This window comes from Oreochromis aureus, linkage group 15 (genome assembly GCF_013358895.1).
Source record: "Oreochromis aureus strain Israel breed Guangdong linkage group 15, ZZ_aureus, whole genome shotgun sequence".
In the NCBI taxonomy this organism is placed as follows: domain Eukaryota; kingdom Metazoa; phylum Chordata; class Actinopteri; order Cichliformes; family Cichlidae; genus Oreochromis; species Oreochromis aureus.
This window is the reverse complement of record NC_052956.1, coordinates 21893803-21919473: the sequence shown is the minus strand read 5'-3', so window position 1 is coordinate 21919473 and position 25671 is coordinate 21893803. Positions and strand designations below refer to the sequence as shown.

Below are 25671 nucleotides of genomic sequence, written 5' to 3'. Positions count from 1 at the left end.
AGAACTTCAAAGATGAAACGTTCATACAGTTAAAGCTTTGATAAACGTGGAGTTTTAATTATTTCAGCTCTCTTTTGTGATTTTTGTCATTTCAGGAAAAAAAACAGATGAAAGGAAACACTGTGAGTTTTACTCTGTTACAACTTCACAGAGCAAACAACATGTTAGTGATATGTATTATTTTCTTTAACTGAGGATGTACAAAAGATAGAAGATAAAATAAGCAGCAGATAAAATTGCAGAAACTCTTACAACCTTTATTGAAAATCAAATTTTTTGTATGTGCGCAAACACATACAAGGAATTTGGTTTCGGTCGATGGTGTCTCTCAAGCACAACAATGCAAAACACAACAATATATGAGCGACAAAAATAATATACATAAACCAACAATATAAAAAACTATCTAAATAAATCCTTATATACAAAAAATACAGGATTACAAAAATGAATACCACAGGATATACAGAATGTTAAGTTGCAGTCTGTCAGTGTGAAGCAATGTGACAGTTCAACTATTTAGGAGGGAGCTGGCAAGGGGAAAGAAACTGTTCCTGTGTCGGGTGGTCCTGGTCTGCAGGCTTCTATACCATCTGCCAGAGGGCACCAGGTCAAAAATGAAAAAAAAAAAGGCCAGTCATTGGTGTAGAGGGAGACCAATAGTGGTGAGAGGACACATAAATACTGGGAGACTGTGTTTCAGAGGTGATCTCCCCCAGCCTCATTTGCTGCTTTCTATCTGTCAGGAAGCTGGTGATCCACTGACAGATAGCTGGTGACACACTAAGCTGGGAGAGTTTGGAGAAGAGAAGTTCAGGCACAACAGTATCAAAAGCTGAAGTGAAGTTCACAAACAGGATCCTGGCATAAGTTCCCAGGCGGTCGAGATGTTGCAGGATGTAATGCAGTCCCATGTTCACTGCGTCATCCTCCAACCTGTTTTCCTGATAGGCAAATTGCAGTAGATCCAGCCGGTCTCCTGTAATGTCCTTCAGATGAGCTAACACCAGGCGTTCAAAGGATTTCATGACCACAGACATCAAGGCGAAAGGTCTATAATCATTCAGTTCTATAATGGTGGGTTTCTTCGTGGAGCGTTTGAAGCAGGAGGGAACTTCACATAGCTCCAGGGATCTACTGAAGATGGGAGTAAAGATGGGAGCCAGCTAATCAGTACATGTTTTGAGGCAGGAGGGTGAAGCACAACACGACCACGTTTCAGCATTCAGTGACATTTTACTTATTTACACTGCAAAAACTCAAAATCTTACCAAGTATATTTGTCTTATTTCTAGTCAAAATGATCTCATTACATTTAAAATAAGACACAATCAGCTGCATGGCAACATTTCAGTAAGCTAAAGGAACTTGTTTCAAGACAGTGGATCTTGAAACTAGAGAAAAACTAGAGATTTTTTACTTGTTCCACTGGCAGATTTGTTTTACTTATTTCAAGCTAAAATATCTTGTATTAAGTGAAAAAAATCTGCCAGTGGAACAAGTGAAAAATCTCTAGTTTTTCTCTAGTTTCAAGATCCACTGTCTTGAAACAAGTTCCTTTAGCTTACTGAAATGTTGCTCACACACTTTCACGGCTGCAGCTCCCTAGCTGCCAACCACACAAATACACAACAACCACACCACCCAACAGGCCCTAGTCCATTTTTAATGCGGGGGAGGAGTGACGCGATGATTCAGCTCAGGTTGCGCCACCCTCCCCCGCAGCCGTGACATGGGCCACGCCCCATGCCCCACGCCCCATGCCCCGCCACAATAATTAATAATAATAAGATAAACCATCAGATAACTCATCAATAGTAGCATTTTAAAGAGAGAATCTATAGTATGTTGTTTTTTTCCCCACAGGGGCATAATGATGAAGATGAAGGTACAGTGGACTATGAAAACACTGGAGACTCTTCTGCTTCTGTCAGACTCCACTGATCAACAACTTCAACATCAACTCACCTCAGAAATGAAATTAATTATTTTATTATTCATTTATTTCATCTCATTTTCAGAAAACAAATCATTTTCTATGTGCACTTCGCTTCATCTAATAAGAAAGATAACTTTAAATGATCATTTATTCAATAGTTATTATAATCGATGTATGTACACAGAGAAATCATTTATTCAGCCAATAAAACTTTTTAATCAAACTGTGAGTGAAAACAAACCTGAGAGAGGACAAGTCAGAGAAACAGATCAGGAGACAAAGAGGTGGTAGTGATCGCTGAGTGAAACTTTCTGAAGCGCTGAAGTTGTAAAAAAAAAAAAGAAAGGGTCATTAGTCAAAGGTTTTCAACACAGTCCTCTTTGGTGACATCTGGTGGACAAAAGCATGAAGAGCAGCTTCATACTTCACTCTACAGGGCTCAGTTGATAGCTTCTGTGTGATATCAGGTTACAGCTGTGGTGCTTTGAATGTTTTTTTGGGGGGGGGGGGCTTGAAAAAATAATGTAGCAAAGTAGCAAAATGTTTATGGTAGAATCACTTTGTTTAATCTCTCCGTGGATGGCCGAGGGACCTTAGCATCTTCTGGCAAAGAGGAAGAGCAACAGCCCTGTAACTCAGTAGGTAGGGTAGGAAACAGACAAATTCTGCCCTCTACCTCTACCCGGAGCCTTTTTGAAAACGATGACACATTTTAGTCATGTGATGCAGTCATGTGACCAATTAAACTAAGATAGCGGAAGGCATTATACAGCAGTTGTTTTGTTTGCTCTCAATTTTGACAGCCCTATTAAAGATTAATATCAGTCTGTACATGCTCCAGATAGCTTTTCTTCAAATTCTTTAATTCTCACTCGCTTTTGCAACTTTGTACTTTTGTGTTACTCGCAGCAACAACTCCACCTCATTGTTAGTCCATTGAAAAAACTCGGTGCTTTTCCTCAACATTTTAATGCGACGTTTTAAAGAGCCGGAAAGTAAATAAACGGCAGACAGAAATGAGGCAGGTCGAATCTTCTTGCGTTTCGCGCATGCGCATTACTGGAACGTAAGCGTTTTCATCCGTTTCGATGTGGACGCACAACTCTGTGAAAACGACTGAAAAAGATAGTGTGGACGTGGAGCGTTTTCAAATTTATCCGGGCTAGTGTAGACGTAGCCTAAAAGAAGAGACTGAAGTCACTATCAGGAAGTGACACCTCATAGTGACTAATTTATCTCAGAGGTAAAGACCCCTTAAAGCTGCCACGCCTCTGGTAAGGGAGGGTGTGTAGAGAACTTTTTTATTTTATTAAACTGTCTTTATTGTAAAGACATTTTTTCCTGCTCCAGCTTTGATCCCCTGAACAAAATCCCTAACTTTCCCCGCATTCAAGTTGGCCCCCTGAAGTGTTCTTCTGCTCTGCCTGCCCCCCTCCAGGTTAATTCAGTGCAATTCAGTTTTATTTATATGGCACCAAATCACAACAACAATCGCCTCAAAGTGCTTTATATTGCAACGTAAAACCCTTCAAATGCCCTGAACTTCTGAAACCCCAGATCTGTCCGTATTTGACTTGCATTTGACCTTATTTGCTTATTGATTTTTATTTTGTCTTGCAGAAATAATTTTGAAAAAGTCTATTTTCACAACAAAATAAACAGACATATAATGATGGAAAAAATTGTCATTTTATCATGATGTTTATCTCAATAAACCTGCAAACTTCAGCTGCTCTTGTAGCCACATTCTCAACAAAACAGCTATTTTGGTACGCAGAGAAAATGACATCAGATACTGAGACTTGTTCTGACAGCATCATTGTTTTGCATCGATGATATTAGGAGTCAAATTCAGGTGGCAGAGTAAATTGCCTCTTTAGTTTGTGCATTCTCAAACATCACACTGAAACCTGGTTGTGTTTTTGTTTTTTTTAAACACAAACTAAAGAGAAATAGAAGAGAGCTGCATTATACTTATCTCAGCTGACAATCTTCACACATTTGACTTCCTATAATCTATTGTTGGCCAGATGTGCCAGAGGAGAGTGAAGTCACTGGCAGGAAGTGACACCTCACAAACCCCACACAGCACAAGTATTTATCTTTAACAAGTCAAACCTTTAGATACAGTGTCATTAGTGTGTATGAGTACAGAAGAAGCACCATGGTCCCATTCAGATGGATTGAAGTGTCTTTATTCTCTCTACTAGTACTTCAGTGTAGAGGTAAGGACACATATTAAAATACAAATATTGCATTAACATGTGATTTCATTAAGTAATATGACTTCACCAATGAAGGAGTATTATGGCCACATTAAGGAAAAAAATATTATTGGTAAATGGCCTGTATTTGTATAGCGCTTTACTTAGTCCCTAAGGACCCCAAAGCGCTTTACACTACATTCAGTCATTCACCCATTGGTGATGGCAAGCTACATTGTAGCCACAGCTGCCCTGGGGCACACTGACAGAGGGGAGATTGCCAGACACTGGCACCACCGCCAGTAGGCAACAGGTGAAGTGTCTTGCCCAAGGACACAACAACCGAGACTGTCGGGGCTCGAACCGGCAACCTTATGATTATAAGACAAACTGCCAACTCTTGAGCCACGATCGCCCTGATCATTTTGAAAATAAATTCGAAATTTCCAGATTTAAGTTGATAATCGATTTTTGATATTTTGAGAAAAAAGTCAGAAAGTAGAGATTACAGTTGTTCTTTCTAGACAAACTGCCACAGATGCTATACTCTCTGCAAAAAGCCTTGTTGAGATGAGTTAGTGAAACAAACTGATCAGCTGTCTTGTGATGCAACATAAATACTTTATTGAATGAGTCTGTAACCACTGATAGCCTTGCATCTATCCACTCCCATCTGTTTCATTTTGTACAAATCCACTCTTCCACATTTGTGTGGGTTTTCCGTCTTACAGGTTGCAGCTTTGCACCATCTTTTCAATGTCCTTATACTTATCGCCACACAGTGTTTACACGTTAGAGCTGAAGTAACAGAGAAATTATGATGAACTACCTCAAACTGATGTGTATAATTACTCAACGTATTTGAGTTACAATATGAATTTTTGGTTATTAAAAAAAGTTTTTTTCCCCATCTTAAAAATATAAAGTAAAACTTTGCAAGTTAAATATTGTACTAACTTTTGGCTACTGTAGCTGCAATATTAATATGTAATTGTAATGATAGACCCAACACACTGGTATATTTGTATATATGGGGAGTGTTTATAAGGCACCACACACATATGCTGGACGTTTCTGTAAACAGTTCAACAACTTCCCAGTCAGTTGTCAGTGTGCACTCCTCTCTCAGGTCTCCGGCTTCACTATATATAAAGGGAGAAACCTCATTAGTTAAATTAGCACTACCTGTCCCTCCAGCCTCTTGGCACTGCTCCCTTGAGCTCACTGCCCCACTCTTCACCTGCAGCTGAGCCGGGAAACAAACCTCTGCCACGGTAATATTTTATGTTGGAAAGTTTGTTGCATGTATTTATTTAATTTTCTACATTTTTTTTATTATTTCAGGCAACAATAAAACAGCAACACAACCGGTAACAACACAATCAGAAAATACAACTATAATTAAACCTACGTCAACAAATGGAACAGAAAGGACTTCATCAGGTAGCGACTGAATCATTCTAACCTTTTAGAGCCTAATGTCTGAATCACAGACAAAAAGACTATGTTTTTTTTTGTTATCAGATTGTATCTGTTTGTTGAGATGTATCTTTGTGTCACTGGGTTTAAAAGTACTCTTATCGTCTGTTGTTAGAGTCAGCATTTGGGCAAGAACAATAGCTGAACTAAAGGGTATTAATTTTTTTATACATTTTTTTTGTTATTTAAGGTGACAACATAACAATACCAAAATCCACAACATCAAAATCAATAAATACAACTACTATATCACCACCAAGCCAACCTACATCAACAAAAGGAACAACTGAAAGAAATACTTTACCAGGTACTGACTGCATCGCTCACGCCTTTTTAAGCCTAAGGTCTGAATTGTACACTGTAGACTCGAGCTGTGGCTCCATCATAAAGCTTTTTATTGCTCACAACATCCAAAGCTCAACATTACCAGTGATTGTGATTTTAATTTTTCTTTCCAGAACTTTGGAAATATTTATCATTGTTTATCATTTTTCTTGTGGGAATTGTGGTACTAATACTTGCTATAGTCATCACCACATGGAAAAAATCAAATGGTGAGGGAAAAAAATTACAGCTATAGTTTAAAGTATAATTGAGAACCTTGGATTTGAAATTCTAAACTCAAGTTTGTTTCCTTTTATCTTTTATTTTCATCTTTTTTTAGGAAGCAAAACACAGGTGGAAGAAGCGACTAAGGTGGCGGGTGAACGCGGCTGCCAAAAAAATGTATGTAGCTACTTTTAGAAAACTCCATTATTTGAAGTCCCAAAAATGACAACTGCTTGCACACATTTGAGAGACTGAGTGTAAACCCTGATATGACTTAGTCCAGCAGAACAAAGTGAACAGACATTATTCTCACAGCTACTGCATTTATTCTTTGAAATGTATTTTTATCCTTTATAAGAATGGATGAAAGACAAATAGGACAAAAAAAACCCCAAAAAGGACCGATAGATGTCAAACTGACTCCACATATGCATTAGTGAGCAGTCTATATGTTGTCTTCACTATTCAGGCTGATGATGAAGATGTCTCCTATGTCTCTGTCAGTTTTATCAGGAGGTCCAAGTGTAAAGCCAAGGTAAGGTTTTCAAAAGAATATATTAACATTAAGATCGTGAATTTTAAACTTCTGTCACAGGTCAGAAAAAAGCTAATTGTGCTCCATCATATTTCATTCCAGGTCTGTAATCATAATGATGATCAAGATGACACTGTGACTTACAGCACTGTGAAAAGTTCTTCCTCTTCTGCTGGCGTTTCCAGTGATCCCAGCAACCTCTATTCCACTGTCAACAAACAAAAGAAACAAGTTCCAGCCTCAAGGTTACATTCTTTTTTCTGATCAATTGTTTGCATTATATGATAAATATGTGAAAAACATTTTTAAATTTTTCTTTAACTAAAAAAAAAAAGAAAGAAAACAATGACCTGCATTTGATAAGATGACACACGCGATTGACACACTGGCTAAAGTTTCCCACCTTTTATTTAAGTTGAGTTGTACAGGAGAGGATTTGGGACACTGGAAAAAGTGGGGATGTCTTTTTTAAAATTTCTGAGAAAAAAGTCAGACCTCTGACTTTAATCACAGAATTCTGAGAAAAAAATGTCCCCACTTGTTTTTTCCCCAGGGGGTCCTCTTCCATAGAGTTATAACAGGACAGGTAAATGTTTAAAATTAAAATGCTTTGTATTCAGCTGTTAATATCTATCATATGTCAATGATAGTGATCTCTTTGGTAAACAATTGTGAAAAAATTTCTTCTTAATGTACAATCATCAATACAAACAGTATCAGCTTTCGAGGTAGTGAAACAAAGAAACCACTGACACTCCCTCTAGAGGTTGAGGTTAACGTTTTATACTGTTTGCTCATGTACTGTAGGCAAAGTCAATATTTTATATCTCTTTGCCTTTTTAATAATGTTACCTTGTTTTGGAAATGTAACAAAAACTTACTTGTTTATGTCCAATTGGATTACCTGATCTAATTGTGTCTATGATATAATATCAATTATTACTCCAACTGTATTTTAAATTTGCTTTCTTGTAAGTTTAGCATCTACTAATTCAGATGTTTTTTTGTAGAAAAATAAAATATAATGTAAAAAATCCCACCAAAACATCTCTGCTGTTTCACATTCCATTAAGCTGCTATAGCACAAATGAACACCTAACTAGCTGCATATAAAACCAGAAAGTATAACATATATGACTTAGTTTAATCTGATACTATATACTGATGTTTTAGCTTACTAATAAATAAACACGTGACTCACAATATAACAAAACCTGAGCTGAGGAGAGTAAAAGAACTACTTAGTGAGACAGTCGAAGCAGAGTGCTTCAGATAGGAAGCCAACAGAAGAGGCAAAACCCTTCAAGAGTCAGAGCAATGGTACTGAAGAAGAGCATGGGCAGGTAGTCACAGGTTGGGAATCAGATGGCTGAGGCTAGCTCTGGTTCAGTTGCTGTCACTGGAAAGGGTGTGTCCTGTCATGACTCTGGATCAGAAGCTTGGGAGGCTGAGCCAAACAGGAGCTTAGGAGCTAGAGAGGCAAAGATCAGCTGTGACTTTGATACTGTAGCAGCCTGATGTAGGAGGCAGGCTGTAACACTGAAACTATGCAAACACCAGCTGACTCTGGAGCATGGCTGGCACTTTTGAGAGCAGTCAGTGGCGATGTTGGGAGCGAGGCAACTGGTATGACACTAGCTTTTGGCTAGAAAACCTCTGTACAAAACAATGGTTGCATTGTTTTATTATGTAACATTGTTTTATGTGCTGTCCTTGATTAAATAAACTCAAATAACTAACCAGCTGGGTGGAAAAAGACTTGTGAAATACAAGAGTGGTTTCTGAAGTGAAGACTGGACTCTATTGAGCAGAGCAGTGATAAATCAGTAGCAGTAAAAGCTGCGTCTACTATTGTCACTTCCCCTTCCTGTTATCTCATCACTATTTTAAACCTCTCTTGTTTGTACTGAGCTCTGACATTTCACTGCATACCTGTATATCATTTTACTTTAGATATATTATGACTCCGATCTTTAATCAGGGAGCTTTAAAGAAACAAAGAATTGTACAAGACACAGAGCAACTTTTCTGGTCGTAAGGAAAAAATAAACACTCAGAAACTTAATCTGTAACAATATATGTTCAAAATGCTTATTGTTTGGGATGGATCTCGTAAATTATCATGTAATTTATGTCATGTTAGAGTGATGCATATCTGGTTATTTTCAGAGGGCCAAGCCTCTGGTCATGTACTGCTGAACTTCCCTTCAGTCTTTGTCAGAAGAAAATTATGTTTTGATCAGTTACATGAAATGTATTCTTTATATCAGTGAAGCACATGTTTACGTGACTTTTGACATATACCTTGTCTGTGATAAACAACTTGCAGCTTCCCTTTTGTTCTAGAACATACAGATTTAGAAAAGGGGAACCTCAGCTCTGAGAATAACTCTGTGACAGCAACACATAGACACATACACAGACACAACTGTATAAATAAATCTCGCGGACGATGATAGAGCGCGTGTCCGTGAGTGTCTCCTATGCAGGCGCTCTGTGACCGTCCTCGCGAGTGAAAAGGCAACTGCAGTGTTTGTGTGTTTTCTAACTCAGGTGTCTCAGCTGAACAAAGAACGGCAGGGTGATTTAAAGAAATCCCCTGTCAGTCTTCAAAAGAAAACAAACAAAAAAAAGACTCACCTGTTCCATACCCAGTGTGGTAAAGTACCATTATGTCATATATCACCAAGAGCCCTGTTTGCACATGGCCTATAAAAGTGAAGAGTTCATAGATATGTTTGACTTCCTCTGTGCTATTTCAGATGAGGAAATTACTTTACCGTTTAAACAATTCTAAGCAAGGTAGTTGGCAAAATCCATGAAAACTAAATGTCAAAATGGTCCCTTTTTATTTTGTGCACAAGTGTAGCAAAAATTAATGATTAAAATCCTGAATAAAATCAGCAAGGTTACGATATGGGAGGAGACAGGATGAAGTCATTATGAGGAAGTGACACCTTATAAACCACACAAAACCCATTGTTCTCGGAGTCATTTTAGAAACAGTTTCATCTGTGACAAAAAGTAGAAACAAAGAAAGACAGAGGAGCTCAGTGGTTCCACTCATTGATGCTTCAGTTTACAGGTAAGTGTTAACATAAAGAAAAGCAAATAAACATATTACAAATCTCTATTAATATGTTACTTTATTAGGTGCTGCTCCTGTAACTATGACAAGTTTAATTATCTCTTGGAAACCAAAACTCTGATATAAACCTTCATCTAAAACGATCTTCACATTCATCATATAATGAGAACATGTTCTCATTATATGCCAGTAGTGACAGAACATTATTGTGACATTTGCAGTCTTTTAACCTTAATCAGAACTTGAGAAAATTTGACTCCTAATATCAGAAAATGTTTCTTTTATTTGTTTAATTTTTATTTGTTTTATTTGTTTAATTTTGTGTTTCATCACCAATAATAGTTACGACAACAGTCACTGTGTCACTGTGTCATTAACTGTGTTTGTTGTTGCTGAAAACATCCAGCTCATCATCGCAGCACCAGAAACTGTGTAGAACATGTTTTCGTTCTTTCTCCAGATCCACTGTAGTTTCTTGTTGTTCTTGTTGAATAACTGCAGTGTTGGTGAAAACTAAAAGTGAGAGGATTTAAAGATTAAACCTTAGGGTTAGCATATATGATGACAGACCTCAAAGGGTTAACTTTTCTACACAAATATTATGTATCTATAGTATTTTAACAACAACCTATTTCTTGATTATACAAAAAAGATATCATTAATATCAACTTATTCAGGTTTTCCTGATGTTAGCAGAAAAATAATAGTCTTCAAAATCTTTTTTCTCAGGTTCTTTTGTACCTTATAGGTCTGGGTGTGGTGATGACACTGGTTTCTAAAATAGTCGACTACTGAGTAGACTCCTCTTACTTCATTCAGTTTCTCTTTGATAAAATGTATTTGGAAATAAAAGCCTTATTCTTGTTGTAACATGTTCAATGAATAAAACAGATCAAGGAATTCAGATCAATAAAACAAACAAATCACTTGCAGATCACCTTTCAGTGTTTCGGCTCTATGAGACATGAAGTCTCGTAGAGCTGAGATGCCCTCTAGGGGTGGTATTAAGGGTATTAAGGTTTTACAACATTTCTTCACTATTTGAACTTTCTGTTAGACATGATTTGTTACTTTTTTCTTAATTTTATGTGCTAATTAAAATTGGTCAATCCTGACATAATGTGAGTATTACTTGTGATATTGTGTCATCACTTTACGCCATGCCGCTGATACTTAAATAAATATTGCTTTCTCTGTGCAAAGTTTGATCAGGATAGAGATTTTTATGCATTCTCATATACAGTCCCACTACATTTTAAGTTCACTTTATACTTAAACACCTCTTAACCAAGGTAGACAGTTATACACAAATAAATGCACAAATATGCTCATGTGACCACGAACAAAAACTGGTGAAGGTAAAAGGAACTTCCTGAAGGCCTGCCCATTTTTTAGCAAGATCAACTAAAAATTTCGTTCAAACTCTGCTGGAAGTTTTCTTCCTCATGTCAGAGACATGTCACCTCAAAAACACATCAGATTTAACTCTTTTCTGTCAGAGCTGGGGTTGCTGAAGTTTTAATGATGACAATGAAGAAGAGATCAGAGCTCTGCTGCGACACAAATGTAGCTGTTGATCGAAGCGAAAACCTCACTCACCACAATGAGATACCACATGAGCGGGCTGGTCAGTCATGCTTATTTGCCACATTAAAATGGTATGAAAGATAAAATAAAAGATAACATTGGATCTGAAGTATTTAATTTTCAGCATTTTTCTCTCAGATGTAATTTAAAATATATATATTTTTTGCATTGACTTTATCCACCCCTTTGTGACTAAAAATAAAATGTTCAAAGACAAACGTGCTGATGAGGAAGTCACACCTTGGTATTCACAGGAAGTACGTACTGTTTTAGTCTACAAAAGAAGCACAGTTTCAAACTCTGTCATTGGCGAGTGTGAAACAAAAAAAGACAAAACAGGGACAAAGAAACAAGATGGTTGAGAACAGATGGATTAAAATGCCTGTAACTCTGATAGTCATGCTTTTGTTTACACATAAAGATTCATATAACACCGGTTCAATTTTTAGAACACTGCACATGACTCCCTAAAAATAAAATAACTATGCTGGTTAAATTCATCTTAATGTTTATTGTGTGTTGTCACTGCGAAAGTTTGCATTTGACCACACATTGCTAGCATGATAATGTTTATTCTTTTAAATGCCATGTTTATCAGAAGTATTGGTATTTTCAAAGAAAAAACAGTTAGAAAATTCTTTAACAAAATCTGGGCGCCCTTACTCCCAGCAAATGGGCAGCAGAAAACCGACCGGTGCCTTTGCCATTCCCAATATGTGCTGGCTGATGTCGGGGCAGCATGAGTAGCATGAGATGCCCGTGATGCCGCCCCCACCACGATGCCGCCCTGGGCAACCGCCCATGTCGCCCCTATCAATAACCGCTGCTGCTCAAAACTTATGTCAAAATAAGTTTCACAACATTAAATCTGAATGTCATGGTCTTCAATATGTTTAACTCTTTGTCATGGCTCATAATGAGATTGAATACAGGCAAACAAATAACATGTGAAAAGTATTATTATTATTATTAATAATTACTATTAGTGTATTTTTTTAATAAAAAGAATTGTTTGTACAAGGTTGTTTTTTTCTCTTATTTCTCCAGGCCTGTCCTAATCAGCTTACTCAGTCTGTACGTATCACTAGATCCAATCCTGCTCCCCCAGCAGACAAAAGTAAGGGAGACCGGAGATGTCATGTCTTAGTTGAGAGACTGTTTGCTTCAAGGCCACTAGAGGGTGCTGCCATAAAACTGTAATAAATGAATTGACCTTTTAAAATGCTCACACTTAGTAAAACATTTCAAAAGTGCTGAGGTTGGAACATTTTTAAAAATTTCTTCTTCTAATTCTGTGTTATACACAGATTACATGCTCATATTATTTAAATTTGTTACTTCATTCTTTGTAACTGTGGCTTTTTTCAGCGTGTGCCAAACAACCTCATAATGGGGTTGGTTGGCAAAAATCTTGCCTAATTTAAATCATGAATAAAATAATTTCACAGCAAGTTTTAATGCTATCTGTTTGCTAACTGATATCTAAATCTTGTTGGTCAGCTGATACTAGTTTGACATTTTTATATATTACAGAAAATTGGACAGAAAATCTGCAACATTTTGCAGAACATGTTTTAGGATTAAAGCTTCCTTAGAAAAAACTCTGCCCCTTCTTTGACACAGTCTCTGTGTTGGGCTTCCATTTCAAACATCCTTTGCAAAGGAAAAATACATGAAATGAAAAAGGTAAAAATGTTAAAATGCTTTTCACTAGTTTGAAAGAGGGGAGGGCATTCAAGGAGATGAAAATAATGTTAAATGTGTTAATCCAGCTCGTGAAAGACTGACGTCACAGTGACGGAGTAAATAGTAACTTGATGCTCTCCTTATCTCTGAGGCTGAGTCATTTGTAAACGTCCTAGCAAGAGTAAAGACCAAGAAAGAGAGAGAGAGAAACATAATGAATGAATGCAGACTGATTAAAATGTCCTTAGTCTTAATGTTGATGCTTCAGATTACAGGTAAGATTACAATACACACATTTAAAGCCAAATAAAATTAACTAATTTAAGTATTCTTCATTTAACTTAAAGAGCTTTGCATTATTTGTGACTTTTTTAGACTTTTAGTTGAATCTTGGAAATCAAAGACAAAGTCAAAAATCTTGGGTTGTTAAAATGATCTTTAAACAAATCTAAGTACATGAAAGCCATTTTCCTGTTACTGTTCATGTTTTGCATTTCTGTTTTTCTGAGCAGTAGCAGTTTGGGTGAGTCCAACCATCTTCACGTCACAGAGCTGGCCATAACGTCACTTTGTCTTGTGAAAACGTGATAGATGGTCAGCATAACTGTAACTGTAATACCTGCTCTTCATTTACAGAAACACTGCAGTAATAAAGCTGATAAATCTGTTACAGTTGAGGATGTTGGTCGTTATGACCATCAAGATTACAAATCAGGAATAAAACAAGATCAAGATACTGAGGTTGCTCTGTATGTTATTGACAGTGAGTATTTATATTATATTTTCAGCTCAAACTGTCTTTTTATAGCAGCATATTAAAATAATAAAATCATTATTAAAGGAAATAAGTTATTGTTTTTCTGTTCAAACTTTACTTGCACAAAATTGTTATCTTCACCACTGGAAATATGTTACAAAAATAATAATGTCACCTTGTATTCCTGTTTGTTGACATACAAACACTGCCATCATATAGTGGAGTGGGTGTTTGAAGGTAATGACAAAATATCCTCAGACCTGGATGTATCACCACGTACCTTCTCTGTAACACTGACTTTTACCACACCGCACCTTAAACTGAAGTCAAGGAATTATGAGTTACTGAAATATAAAGCGACTGATGAGCACACTGAAGGTGTGCAGCTGTTTACCATCCCCCAGGCATCAGGTGGGAACACAGGTGAGAAATTATGATTACATAATTATTACCTCAAACTGATGTGTTTACTTACGCAAAATATTCCAGTTAAATATCACACCAACCTTTCTTATTTATTGTCTAACATGTAACATAGAGACTGTCCTCACTGTACACATGGTATTTAATTTTTGTGTTTTTTTTAAACCAGGTGAAGAAGCAAAGGGAACAACAACAGTTACATCTGTCAACACCAATAATCCAGCAAAGCTAAAAGGTTGTGACTGAATTGCTAACATTTTTGTATTATAGTATTGTTAGAGTATAAAAACGTTTTAAATCAGATTAAGCTTCAGAGGAAATTGAACTAACAACCCAGTCTTAACCGTCACAGCTCTATGAGACATGAAGCCTCTGAGAGAGCTGAGACTGCCTCTAGAGGTGGGAGAGTCTGGGAATGAGGAAGACAGAAATGTTGTAATTTTACTTTTTATGCACAGTTTTCACACTTTTCTAATTGTTCTCAGTCAGTAACTTTGTTTCTGTAATAAACCACTTTGAAATGTCCACAGAAGGTCATTCTACATGATGTTTTAATATTCATGATAGTTCTAATTATTGATTCAGGCAGAACTCTAAAATTAGTTTTTTCAACTTTTCTAATTTCTATTTTTTATGTTTATAAATGTGCTAAAGTCATCATCCATTGGTGTTATTGTTGAAAGACAAATAATTTGAAAGTGTAAAAATCTTTTTATATATATTGGAGTTTGTATACTTTTAATTTTCTGTGACAACATGTGCAAACAGTTTATAATTAGATTCCAGTACTGTTGATGAAGACCCACCCCCCCCCCAAAAAAAGGGGAAAAAAAGAAAAATTAAAAGTTCTTCAGTTCATGTGAAACTAACTATATTTATGAGTTTTGAAGAACAAACATCATGTTCTGCAAAGAACAAAAAAGCTGAAGCCCAAATTCATTTATTATTTGCAGATTTTCCATATTTGTTGAGATCCATCATTGTCTCTGTGGTTTTAACAGAACCTTTGCTATCGACTGTAACAGTCAACATGTGGACAAAAAGTAAAGGTGAGGACATTAATACAACTTTAATATGCAAAAAGTTTTGATTAAACTGGCTTTTTACTGTTGAGAAATTCTGTGTTTTTATGTTTTCAGTAAATAAAACAGATAAAAGAAACACTGAGTTTGAACACCAAATATTACATTATGGCTTCACTAAGCAAAATGCTTTGTGGTATTTTTCCCATTAACTGTGGATACACACACACACACACACACACACACACACACACACAGAAGGCAAAAGAAAGGAATATGAGAAACGTGAAAAAGCACATGAATATAAATCAGGTATAAACTAAACATTTAACAGGTAAAATAATGACCGCTGAGAATGGCAGAATCTAAATTGTGTTCTGTTGTTTTCCACAGGTGCATAATGACGAAGGCACAACGAACTGTGAACACTAAAGACCCTTTGCCTTCTGTCAGATTCCACTGATCAAAAACATCAACGAACGAAAGAAACCCGTCTATTTCTGTTACAGATCACATCATTACATTTTACATGTAAACAACCAACGCAGAAGATTATTTTAATACTTTGCAGAGACAGTGAAAGATGTGTCTTCATGGGCTTTTTTTTCTTTACAAACAGTTATCAATGACTGCTACTTATTATACCATTAATGTTATATGTAACAATTTCTCTCAGAATTGGTTACAAATAATGAAATAAAGAAAAGGTGTTCTGTTAAATTTCACAGTGTCTTTGTTTTTTTCTCTCACACACCACAAGATGGCGCCTCAGAGCAAAACAAAATGCAAGCTAACTTGAGTTTATGTATACATATAAGACATAGTACTTCTGTGTAATCCCTGTCTCTTTGGTAGTTCAACCAACGTAATGGGAGTAGATATGGTTAGGGTACTCTTTAAATGACAGACAAGTCATAGACCTAAGCTGACAACAGCACTCAGGTTACCGAAGCGTCTGCTGACCCCTTGACATTTCTGTTAGAGATCTGTGCATCTACTTGACCAGAGCAACACAAACACATAGAGGGCAGAATGAAGCCTGCATTTTAATTTGTACATTAGGGCTCTGGTGATGGACGATTTTATCAACACAGTGACAGGAATTAAGGTAACTGGTTCAAAATCGTTGAACCCCTGAATAAACAACAGCTCTACTGGAGAAAGACAAACTAAAATATAGACATATAATAAACCCTGTACAGTCTCGCTTACCACAATTTTGGACAAAAACCATGCAACTCAATTAAATTGTGGTAAAGGAGTCAGTGTACAGACAAATTAAGTTAAAAACAACTTAAAATTGCTTGTTTGTTCCCACTGTAACATAGTCCAACTACAAATGCAGAGCTTCAGTAAAGGCTCCATTAAGACTCCTGACATAATTGGCTGTCCTGATTATCCCATCAGTGTACTTGATAAATTCCAGGCTGATTTATGTTAAGAATACAATAATGAAATAAAAAGTGAAAAAAGTATGATTGTGTACATCCTTATTACAATGAGTAGCCTGTCATCACCCAGTGTCAGCAATGTGTCAGCAGTACGAACATCATGATGTCTGTTTTGGCTCTTTTGGGGACAGAACTAGGCAACTGCCTATATTTGGTGTAATAGAATCCTGCCACAGATTTCTGTACTAGAGTGTGTAGGCAACACACTCTAGTACACTGCCAGTATCAACAAGAGATTGGCAGTTGTCTTCCTTGACCCATCAGCCTGTATGATTCAGGTTAGCATTCACATCCAACTTTGCCTTCAGGCTGCAGCAGCATGTATTCATCTCGGCTATGTAACACATCTACACAGAGAAATATGAGAACATAAATGCAGTGTTTGCAGTCTAGAGTATAAGCAGATTAAAAAGGAACCAGTATTGAATACCTTCCTTCAGTTATTAAAATTCCAAACACAACCAAGGGCTCACAGCAACTTAGAAACAAACATAAAATGACTCCCAAATCAGAGCTGACGGAGCAACTATGGAGGTAAGTTAGTGTGCAGATCACTGATGTAACTGCTAATAAACAAAATGAAAACAACTTTTTAAATTCTCTGATTCATTTCTATGTTCTTACTTTTGTCAGTACTTGCAACCATTCTGTCTCGTGGAGCTGTAGCTCTGCTCTCTCTCTCTCTCACTCTCTCTCTCATTCGCTAATTTAACTACATTAAGAAATAGTAGCCAGTGTTCTTCTACATATCGGTCCTGTTAATGTTATTTTTGACAAACTGTCTCTGTATGATTAAAAAAAGAAAAGAAAAAAAAGGTATCTGTGTTTAGCTTGTCTAGTTTTGTTTGTCTCAAACATTTGAGACAACCCACAACATTGCACTGCTAACCACAGTTAGCAGCTTGTGCTCTTAATCTTTAGACTTTGACTTCCTGTTCTTTCACTTACAGTCTTGAAACATTTCTCTGTTACTTTGAACAGCTTTGTTTGTCCTGAGATCTGACATTTCTCTAAATAACATAAATTCAGTGGTTCATCCGTGAAACCTGGTGACAGTTCAGACAGTCACTCAGAACTGTTTTAACCATTTTTGTTTCAGATTTTTATCTGGTGATCATTAGAGGCTCAAAACTCCAAAAGCTCTGCAGCTGCACTTTGGTTTTCACAAAAACACTCCCCCTTCACTTCTCAGAAATGATAATTCAGAGAGAAAATGGTGGTCTCAGACCACAAACACATTTATGTGCATGTCCTTACCTACCTCCTGTCATTGGTGACTGCTACAGTATCATCACGGTACATCAAAAATAAGAAGACTCAAATACTGGTGGTCAAGGAGTTCTTCTACAGAAGAGCCGCATTGCAAACATTGAACTGACAGTCTTCACACATTCAACTTCCTCTTCTACTGCCGATCAAAACACAACATATACTGTTATTATTCCTGTGCAGCACTTCAGATAAGAGACTCTGCAAAATGCAAAACACATAAAAATGCTAAAGCTTTCCACTCATTTTATGTGATTTTATATCTACTTTAAGGCAGGAGTAGAGACATTAAAAGCTAGAAATGTATGAATTTACCAACAGACACAGGAGAGGAAAGAACTGGTGTCACTATGAGGAAGTGATCAGGAAGTTGATGCTGTATTCATCTCTGAGACTGTCTCATTTGTGAACGTGAGAGCAAGAACAGAGACTGAGAGACAGAGAAGCACAATGGCTGCATTCACATGGATTCAAATGTCTTCTTTACTGATACTGATGCTTCAGTTTGAAGGTAAGTGTACATAGAAAACATGTTCAATTAATAAACTGCATTATCAGTCATGTTAGTTTGTTTCCTGTAGTTGAGGAACTTGTGCTATATGTTTCTTTTTACTTTTTAATTTTAGTTCTCATTATAAACATCACAGTTATTAGCACGGCACAGATAATGTTTCACGTTTCACTGTTTTTTTTTTTTTTCCAACAGGAACAGCTGAGCAATATTCACCTGTTTACGCTGTCAGAGCTGAACATGACGTTACTCTGCCTTGTAAAAATTTGATACATGATCAGCATGAATGTAAAAGTACTACCTGGCTGTTCAGTGATTCAGGAAGCACAACAACACTCTTTGAAAATGGGCAGATTCACAAAGATACCCAGACTAAATCAGACAGACTGAATGTTAAAAAGAAAAACTGTTCTCTGGTTATAAAGAAGGTCTCAGTTGAGGATGTTGGTCGTTACACCTGCAGACAGTTCGACAAATCAGGACAACAACAAGGTCCAGACATTCAGGCTGATCTGACTGTTATCAGCAGTGAGTATTTGCATTATTATGTTTTCAGCTCAAATTAACAAAACAAACTGAAACATTACAGCAACTTAATATTGTTGTTTTTCTCTTTCAATGTCTCCATCTTCACTAGTCACTAAACATAAGAACCATGGCAACGTCATGTTGACCTGCTCTGTATTTGCCTATGGACACTGTGGGCACAAAGTGGAGTGGCTGTATGAGGATAAAAAGAAAATATCAGACATGAAGATCTCGGCAGGTCACTGCACTTCTACTGTGACATTTACAAGATCTGACCTGTCCAAGTTTTCTAAGCTGTTAAAGTGTCATGTAACAGATACTTCCACCAAAAATGTGACAATCTTTCCCTTCAAACCTCAAAAGTCTTCAGGTGAGAATATATTACAATCACCTCATAGTGCTGAGTCAAAATAGACAAAATTTGTTGACTAATTTGAAATTTCAATATTCCACCACTCTATATGATGTACTGTTGTAAAGGTACTATAATTATTTTTTTTTTAAGTTTAATTTTGTTATTGGATTTTTAGATAAAGATGCAAATAAGACAAAATCCACAATGGCATCAACTTCCACCACAACAGCAAATTTAATGTCAACACTGAAAACATCATTGTCATCAACAATATCATCAACATCGTCAACAGCAGCATCATCAACAATAGTATCATCCACAATAACATCCACAATGTTATCAACATTGTCAACAGCAGCATCATCAACAATAGTATCATCAACACTGTCATCAATATTGTCATCAGTATTGTCAACAACAGGATCATCAACATCAATGGAAGTAAAGACATCAGCAGTGACACCGGTGTATCAGAAAGCATCAGGAAGTAGGGACTGAATCTTCTCTTCTTTTGAAGTCTTAGGTTTGAATAGGAGTGATAGTTGGTGGAGAAATTCATTACCATCGTTAACATACTTTGCTACTCTTTTCAGATCAGTTATGGCTTATTATTGTTCCTGTGGGATTAGCAGGACTCTTAATAACTGCTGTGGTAGTCACCAGATGGAAGAAAAATGCAGGTAATTATTAATAATTATAGTAATAGTAATTATAAATATGGTTGCTAACTGTCTACTGGACAGAAAGCCTAGATGTTTAAGTCATAAGCTAAATGCAATAGTTTTCTCCCCATTTTTTCAGAAAACCAGAAACTTCTGTCTGACAGCACTGTGAGTTTAAACACATAAGACACACACACACACACACACACACACACACACACACACACACACACACACGTATATATATAGTTAAAATAGTTGTGTTGGACATAGTACAGATCTTAACTTAAAACATACACATATGTATTTGTTAATCCCCAGATAGGTCTAGGGGTTAGAACAAAAAAGCTCTAACTTAAAACAAAACCTCAACTGCCAATCAGCCAATGAAAAACAGGAGAAAAAGTTAATACCAAAAGAAAATAACGGCTCCCCGAAAAAGTTTCCGCTGAGCACTATGACAGAAGGTTCCGCTGTGACAACCAAAACATGGCTAAAGTCCCTTAAATGCCACTCATCTAATCCCTGGAGTGCAACCACTTGCTAGAGGAAAAAAGTTGCACTCAGTGTTATATTTTAACAGAAAAGAGGTGAGAGCTACAATGATAATGATCATGAGAATAGCGTTAAAGCTAATTTCATTACATTTCAAACAGACTCAGTATAAATTCACATATTATTAAGCAGTTAATAGTTTGTCTTTGCTGTGTTATAGGATGAAGCTGAGAATGATGTTTCATACGTCACCATCAGCTTCACCAAGAAAGCCCAAAACAAAGCCCAGGTAAGATTCCTGATATTCATCGAGACAATGGTAGAAAGGAACTTTTAAAAATAATGACCTAAGTCTAAGGAGGTTGGAAATAAAGCAACTGGACCTTTTTAAGTTTATTGAAGACATTTCATCTCTTATCCAAGAGCTTCTTCTGCTCTAAAACCAAATGACTTAGAAGTTAAAATCACATGTGATGTGGCACATGATGAATGGTGACTCAGTGACCCTCTCAATAGACAACTCCCACTAAGTTTAAATACCTGGGACTCTGGGACCATTTGGTTTTGGAACTGAAGAAGCCACATGGATTAGATCAATCCCAAAAAGAATAAACTATTTGGGATTTCCTAACCTGGTTGATTGAGCATGCATAAAGATGTCAAGAAACCTAATTAAGTCGAATCGTGTTCTTTGCAAGCTCTTAGACTACCATGACCTGGATGACTATGAACCTACACATCTTTAATAAAGTCTTTTGTAATGTGTTCTTATAGGCACGTTGTGGTGATGATGAAGGTGACACTGTGACCTACAGCACTGTGAAAGCTTCCTCTTCATCTGCTGGCGGTTTTACAGATTCAAGCAACCTTTATTCCACCATTAATAAACTAAAGAAAGAGAATAAATAGCATGTTGCACATGAAAGTTTACATATTTTTGTTTTTTGTTGTGCTTTTTTCATTTTGGTGGTGTTCAGTTCACTTAGATACTTAAAGTGAGGACAGAGCTATTGTAAGGAAGTTAAAAATATTAAAACAATGCTTTGTAATTTGATGAGATTTGGGGTCTGTCTGAAGATAAATGCCTCAAGTCTTATTATTTGTTCTGTGAATAAAAATAGAGTGAGCTTTGGAGGAAATGAAACAAAAAAAACAGCTGCAAATGTCACAGTATCAGATCTATGAGGCATGAAGACCCTGAAAGAGTGGTGACTCCCTCTAGAGGTGCAGAGTGTGAAAATGAGGAAGGAAGATATATTGTAGATTTTATTCTTTACACAGTGTTCTTATATTCTTAGTATATAGACATCATTTACAAGGTGTATATGGACATCTTTTACAGCTTATCCTTGTCCTGAATGTTATTATTTATTTATTTATTTTCTGCACATGCTTAGTTACTCCGTTTTCCAAGATTTTGGACAAACGACATCCATCTAACTTTGGATGGAGCTCCTCTCATTTCTAGAAATTGTTGCATTCTTACATGCTTCTCTGCAGCTTGTGTCCTCCTGTAATACCTTCAAACCCCATCCCCATTCAGACTGTCTGCTCTCAGGCCACCAATAAATAAATAAATAAAAACATCACCAAACTATTTAAGCAAAAAAAAATCACAAAGGGAAAACAATACAGTGTCTTCAACTGCACCATAGAGTAAAATGATTAAATAAAGTAAAGTAAGTAAGTAAGCAAGTAAGTAAGTAAAATGTTATTTATATAGCACCTTTCAAGTTAAAAATCACAAAGTGCTTCACAGAAGCTAAAACATAAAAATAAAAATCAACCAAAAGCAAGTTTAAAAAGATGAGTTTTCACCTGTTTTTTTAAAAGCGACCACTGAGTCCACAGATCTCAGGCTCAAAGGGAGAGAGTTCCACAGTCTAGGGGCCACAGTTACAAAAGCTCTGTCACCTTTTGTTTTCAGCCTCGTGTGTTGGACAACCAGCAAGCACTGATCACATGACCTCAGGGACCTGCTGGGAATGTATGTGATAGGTTTGTAGCTTGAACCTATTCGCTGGAACGTTGGAGGCAATGTAATAACACAGCAAGCAAGACACGAGTAGGCAACATTCTTTATGTTTCACGTGCACGGGAGAGAACTGGACAGGCGCCGTTCCTTCGCTTGACCCCAGTTGCTCTCGTCCGTTCCCCCGTAACACTGCTCTTTTATTGTGGTTACATGAATATGCATAGGTTCATTAACATATGACATCTTATATAGGTATGCATGTGAACAAAGAATACCCTGAGTGTGTGTGTGTGTGTGTGTGTGTGTGTGTGTGTGTGTGTGTGTGTGTGTGTGTGTGTGTGTGTGTGTGTGTGTGTGTGTGTATCTATGTGTGTATGGGGTCAAGATGTAACCCCAGGAAGACTCCCCAAAGCTGGTGCCAGGAGTCTAGCGGTACATCTGAACAAAAGGCTCTTAGACTCAAACAGATATACGTGTGTTTGCTATACCATATATCAGCAAGAGAAGATACGACCTCTCCTAGGAGGTGTGTGATCTATGCCAGAACACTCTGAAGAGGAGTGAACGCACTCCCCTCTTCATGCTACACAGAGTTGTTACAGACCTCCTAGGATGAGACATTCTTTCAATCTACAAATGATTATATACTTCTAAGCATATATGAGTAAATATTTCTAAGCATAAATGACAATCAACAATACAAATCTAACAGTATGGATGTAAAAGTTCACTGATATATGCTGGTGCTTGTCCATGCAGAGCCCTGAATGTCAAGGTCACGACCTTAAAGTGAATTTAATAGGGAGCCAGTGCAGCTGAATCAGCAGGGGTATGAGATGGGAGTACTTGGAGGACTTGGTCAGAAGCTTTGCATTCTGAACAACTTGCAGATGCTCCAAAGAGGCTTTACATAAACAAGTAAACAAAGAATTACAATAATCCAGACGAGATGAAATAAATGCATGAATGACAATTTCTAATTCAGAGCGCAATACAATGGGACTCAGCTTAGCAATGTTTCTCAAGTGATAAAAACAGGAGCGGACCAGAGATTTAACACGAGCGTCCAAAGTCTGAGCTGAGTCAAAAGTTACACTATGGTTCCTGATAGAAGGTTTGGCAAATGTAGCAAGTGGACCCAAGTTTTCCATAACCCTAGGCACAAATTTTTTAGGAGCACAAACGAGGACTTCAGTCTTCTCCTCATTTAGTTGAAGAAAGTTTTCAGCCATCCAACCTCTAATGGAATCCAAGCACCTATGCAAAATCTGTAGCTTGGAAACATCTTGGGGCTTAAAGGAGATATGCAACTGAATTGCATCTGCATGGCAGTGATAAGAAATGTCCTTAAAAGTGCCCAATAAGTGCTGAAGAGGAAGTAAATACAACAAAAACAATAAAGGCCCCCAAAACTGAACCTTGTGGCACATCATAGGGAAGAAAAGTAGAAGAGGAACTGTACTTAGAGGTAGCCACAGTAAAGGATCGTTCATGCAAATAAGATTCGAACCACTCCAAAGCAGACCAGAATATAGCCACCCAGTGTCTCAGCCTATCTAGCAGAATATGATGGTCAACAGCATCAAAGGCGGAGGTCAGGTCCAACATCAACAAAATGGAGCATTCTCCTGCATCACATCTTATCAAAATGTCATGGAGACTGTAAGAAGTGCAGTTTCAGCAGAGTGATCTTATTATTATGAGATTATTAAAAAGATCTGTTAAAATATGAACATCGTTATAAGGAGATAAAACTAAATGAAAAGCATCGGAAAATTTAACAGCAGTAGAGGAATTTAAGATGCCAGAGCTAACAACATGTCGAACAGGAGAGAGGGACAGATGAAAAGACAGGTTAAAAAGAATACAACGATGGTCCGAAATAAAAATGTCCTCAGTACAAATAAAATCAATGGTTAAACCAAAAACAAGGTCCAGTGTCTTGGTGTGTGTGGGACCAGACACATGCTGTGTAAAATGAAAAGAATCCATGAAGCTAAGAAAACCTCTAGCAAAGAGGTAAGAGTCATCATCAACGTGTATATTAAAATCCCAGACTATAACCAGTCTGGACAGCTTCAAGGTCGAGGATAAAAAGTCACTAACTCCTTTAAAAACATGCTGTTTAGGCCAGGTGGACGATACACTACAGCACAGTAAAACCGAGCTTTATTTCTAATTCTAACCAGCTGTATTTCAAATGATGAAAAGTGTCTGACCATTACTGAGCGACAGTGAAACTGGCTTCCAAACACCGCAGCGAGACCTCCTCTTCGACCGGATGTCCGAGGCTGGCTGATGAAGGAGTACCCACTCGGGCAAAGTTTGAATAGTCACCATCGCGCCGCCAGGTTTCAGTTAGAAATAAGAAATCCAGTTTTTTGGAAAGAATAAAATTGTTCAGCAAGAACGTTTTATTAGTCATTGATCGGGCGTTAAAAAGCGCCACGCTCAGCGAAGTATAAGTCATATTATAAACAGAAGCGGCCCGATTTAGGGGACGTAGAAACAGAAAGTTTGATCCGCGACGCTCACAAATTCCACTCACCGTGGGGATGGAAAGTCAAACAACCGGAGAGTCTGGATGAACACTCCTGAGGTAACGCCGTCCCATAGATCCAGGCACAGCTAGTCCCTGCTTCCAGAACAGTCTGAGTTTCACCTGGACACCTGCTCTTTTTTCTCTCCTCCTCCGTGATTTGCGTGGACCCAGAAAGGTGCCACTGATGACACATAACGAAGATCCAGATGCCGGTATCAGCAGCGACGGATGGAAAATACCGCAGGAGGATGAGGCATCTTGACCCAACATAGAGAATCGGATGAATAACAGCGTCAGGCGATCATGACAAAAAGCAAAAGCAAAAAGTCTGAGAAAAACAGGACAGAGAAACTACGGCCGGTGTTCCAGATCAAATGGCGTTTAGATCAACTGGCGTTGGTCGAACAGATGTGTGGCAGACTTACGTTTCAGGAGCTGCTACCGACAAACCAGGAAAAAAAAACGCCAAATGTGTCATCTTTGACACTTGTGAGGTTATCTCAAACACACTCCGTCAGTCTTGATGTGATGCCGTTGAACAACAAAATGTTTAAAAAGGACGCGAGTTTACCTGGTGATATCCTCATGCGCGACGCGATCGCGAAAACAGCAAA

General features: G+C 37.4%; 2 protein-coding genes and 1 long non-coding RNA gene across 3 annotated transcripts; 2 read left to right on the top strand and 1 right to left on the bottom strand.

The window, feature by feature from the left end:
• Positions 1-52: 52 nt before the first annotated feature.
• On the bottom strand, positions 53-25232 carry LOC120433189. The gene is made up of 4 exons (XR_005608394.1): positions 25064-25232; positions 6851-6914; positions 2181-2258; positions 53-1137 (listed from the first exon to the last, which is right to left on the bottom strand). It is a non-coding gene; the product is annotated as an uncharacterized LOC120433189 (long non-coding RNA).
• Positions 2917-9029, top strand: LOC120433188. The gene is made up of 7 exons (XM_039599057.1): positions 2917-4164; positions 5488-5586; positions 5813-5929; positions 6081-6176; positions 6287-6348; positions 6641-6706; positions 6809-9029. Exons 1-7 carry the CDS (start codon positions 4104-4106, stop codon positions 6968-6970), a joined length of 663 nt encoding a protein of 220 aa, XP_039454991.1. The 5' UTR covers positions 2917-4103; the 3' UTR covers positions 6971-9029.
• LOC116326775 (cell wall integrity and stress response component 3-like) lies at positions 18153-22617 on the top strand. Its single transcript, XM_031748192.2, has 8 exons — positions 18153-18500; positions 18696-19028; positions 19138-19398; positions 19559-19870; positions 19977-20063; positions 20185-20213; positions 20761-20829; positions 21315-22617. The coding sequence occupies exons 1-8, from the start codon at positions 18440-18442 to the stop codon at positions 21447-21449; spliced, it is 1287 nt and encodes a 428-aa protein (XP_031604052.2). The 5' UTR covers positions 18153-18439; the 3' UTR covers positions 21450-22617.
• Positions 25233-25671: the final 439 nt, after the last annotated feature.

Excerpts from the sequence above, each read along its gene's own strand:
- LOC120433188 (XM_039599057.1), top strand. The coding sequence starts at position 4,104 with ATGGTCCCATTCAGATGGATTGAAGTGTCTTTATTCTCTCTACTAGTA. Across the intron at positions 5,587-5,812 it reads AACAGAAAGGACTTCATCAG|GTGACAACATAACAATACCA; the intron begins GTAGCGACTGAA and ends TTGTTATTTAAG. Across the intron at positions 5,930-6,080 it reads TGAAAGAAATACTTTACCAG|AACTTTGGAAATATTTATCA; the intron begins GTACTGACTGCA and ends TTTTCTTTCCAG.
- LOC116326775 (XM_031748192.2), top strand. The coding sequence starts at position 18,440 with ATGGCTGCATTCACATGGATTCAAATGTCTTCTTTACTGATACTGATG. Across the intron at positions 18,501-18,695 it reads ACTGATGCTTCAGTTTGAAG|GAACAGCTGAGCAATATTCA; the intron begins GTAAGTGTACAT and ends TTTTTCCAACAG. Across the intron at positions 20,830-21,314 it reads AAGCCCAAAACAAAGCCCAG|GCACGTTGTGGTGATGATGA; the intron begins GTAAGATTCCTG and ends GTGTTCTTATAG.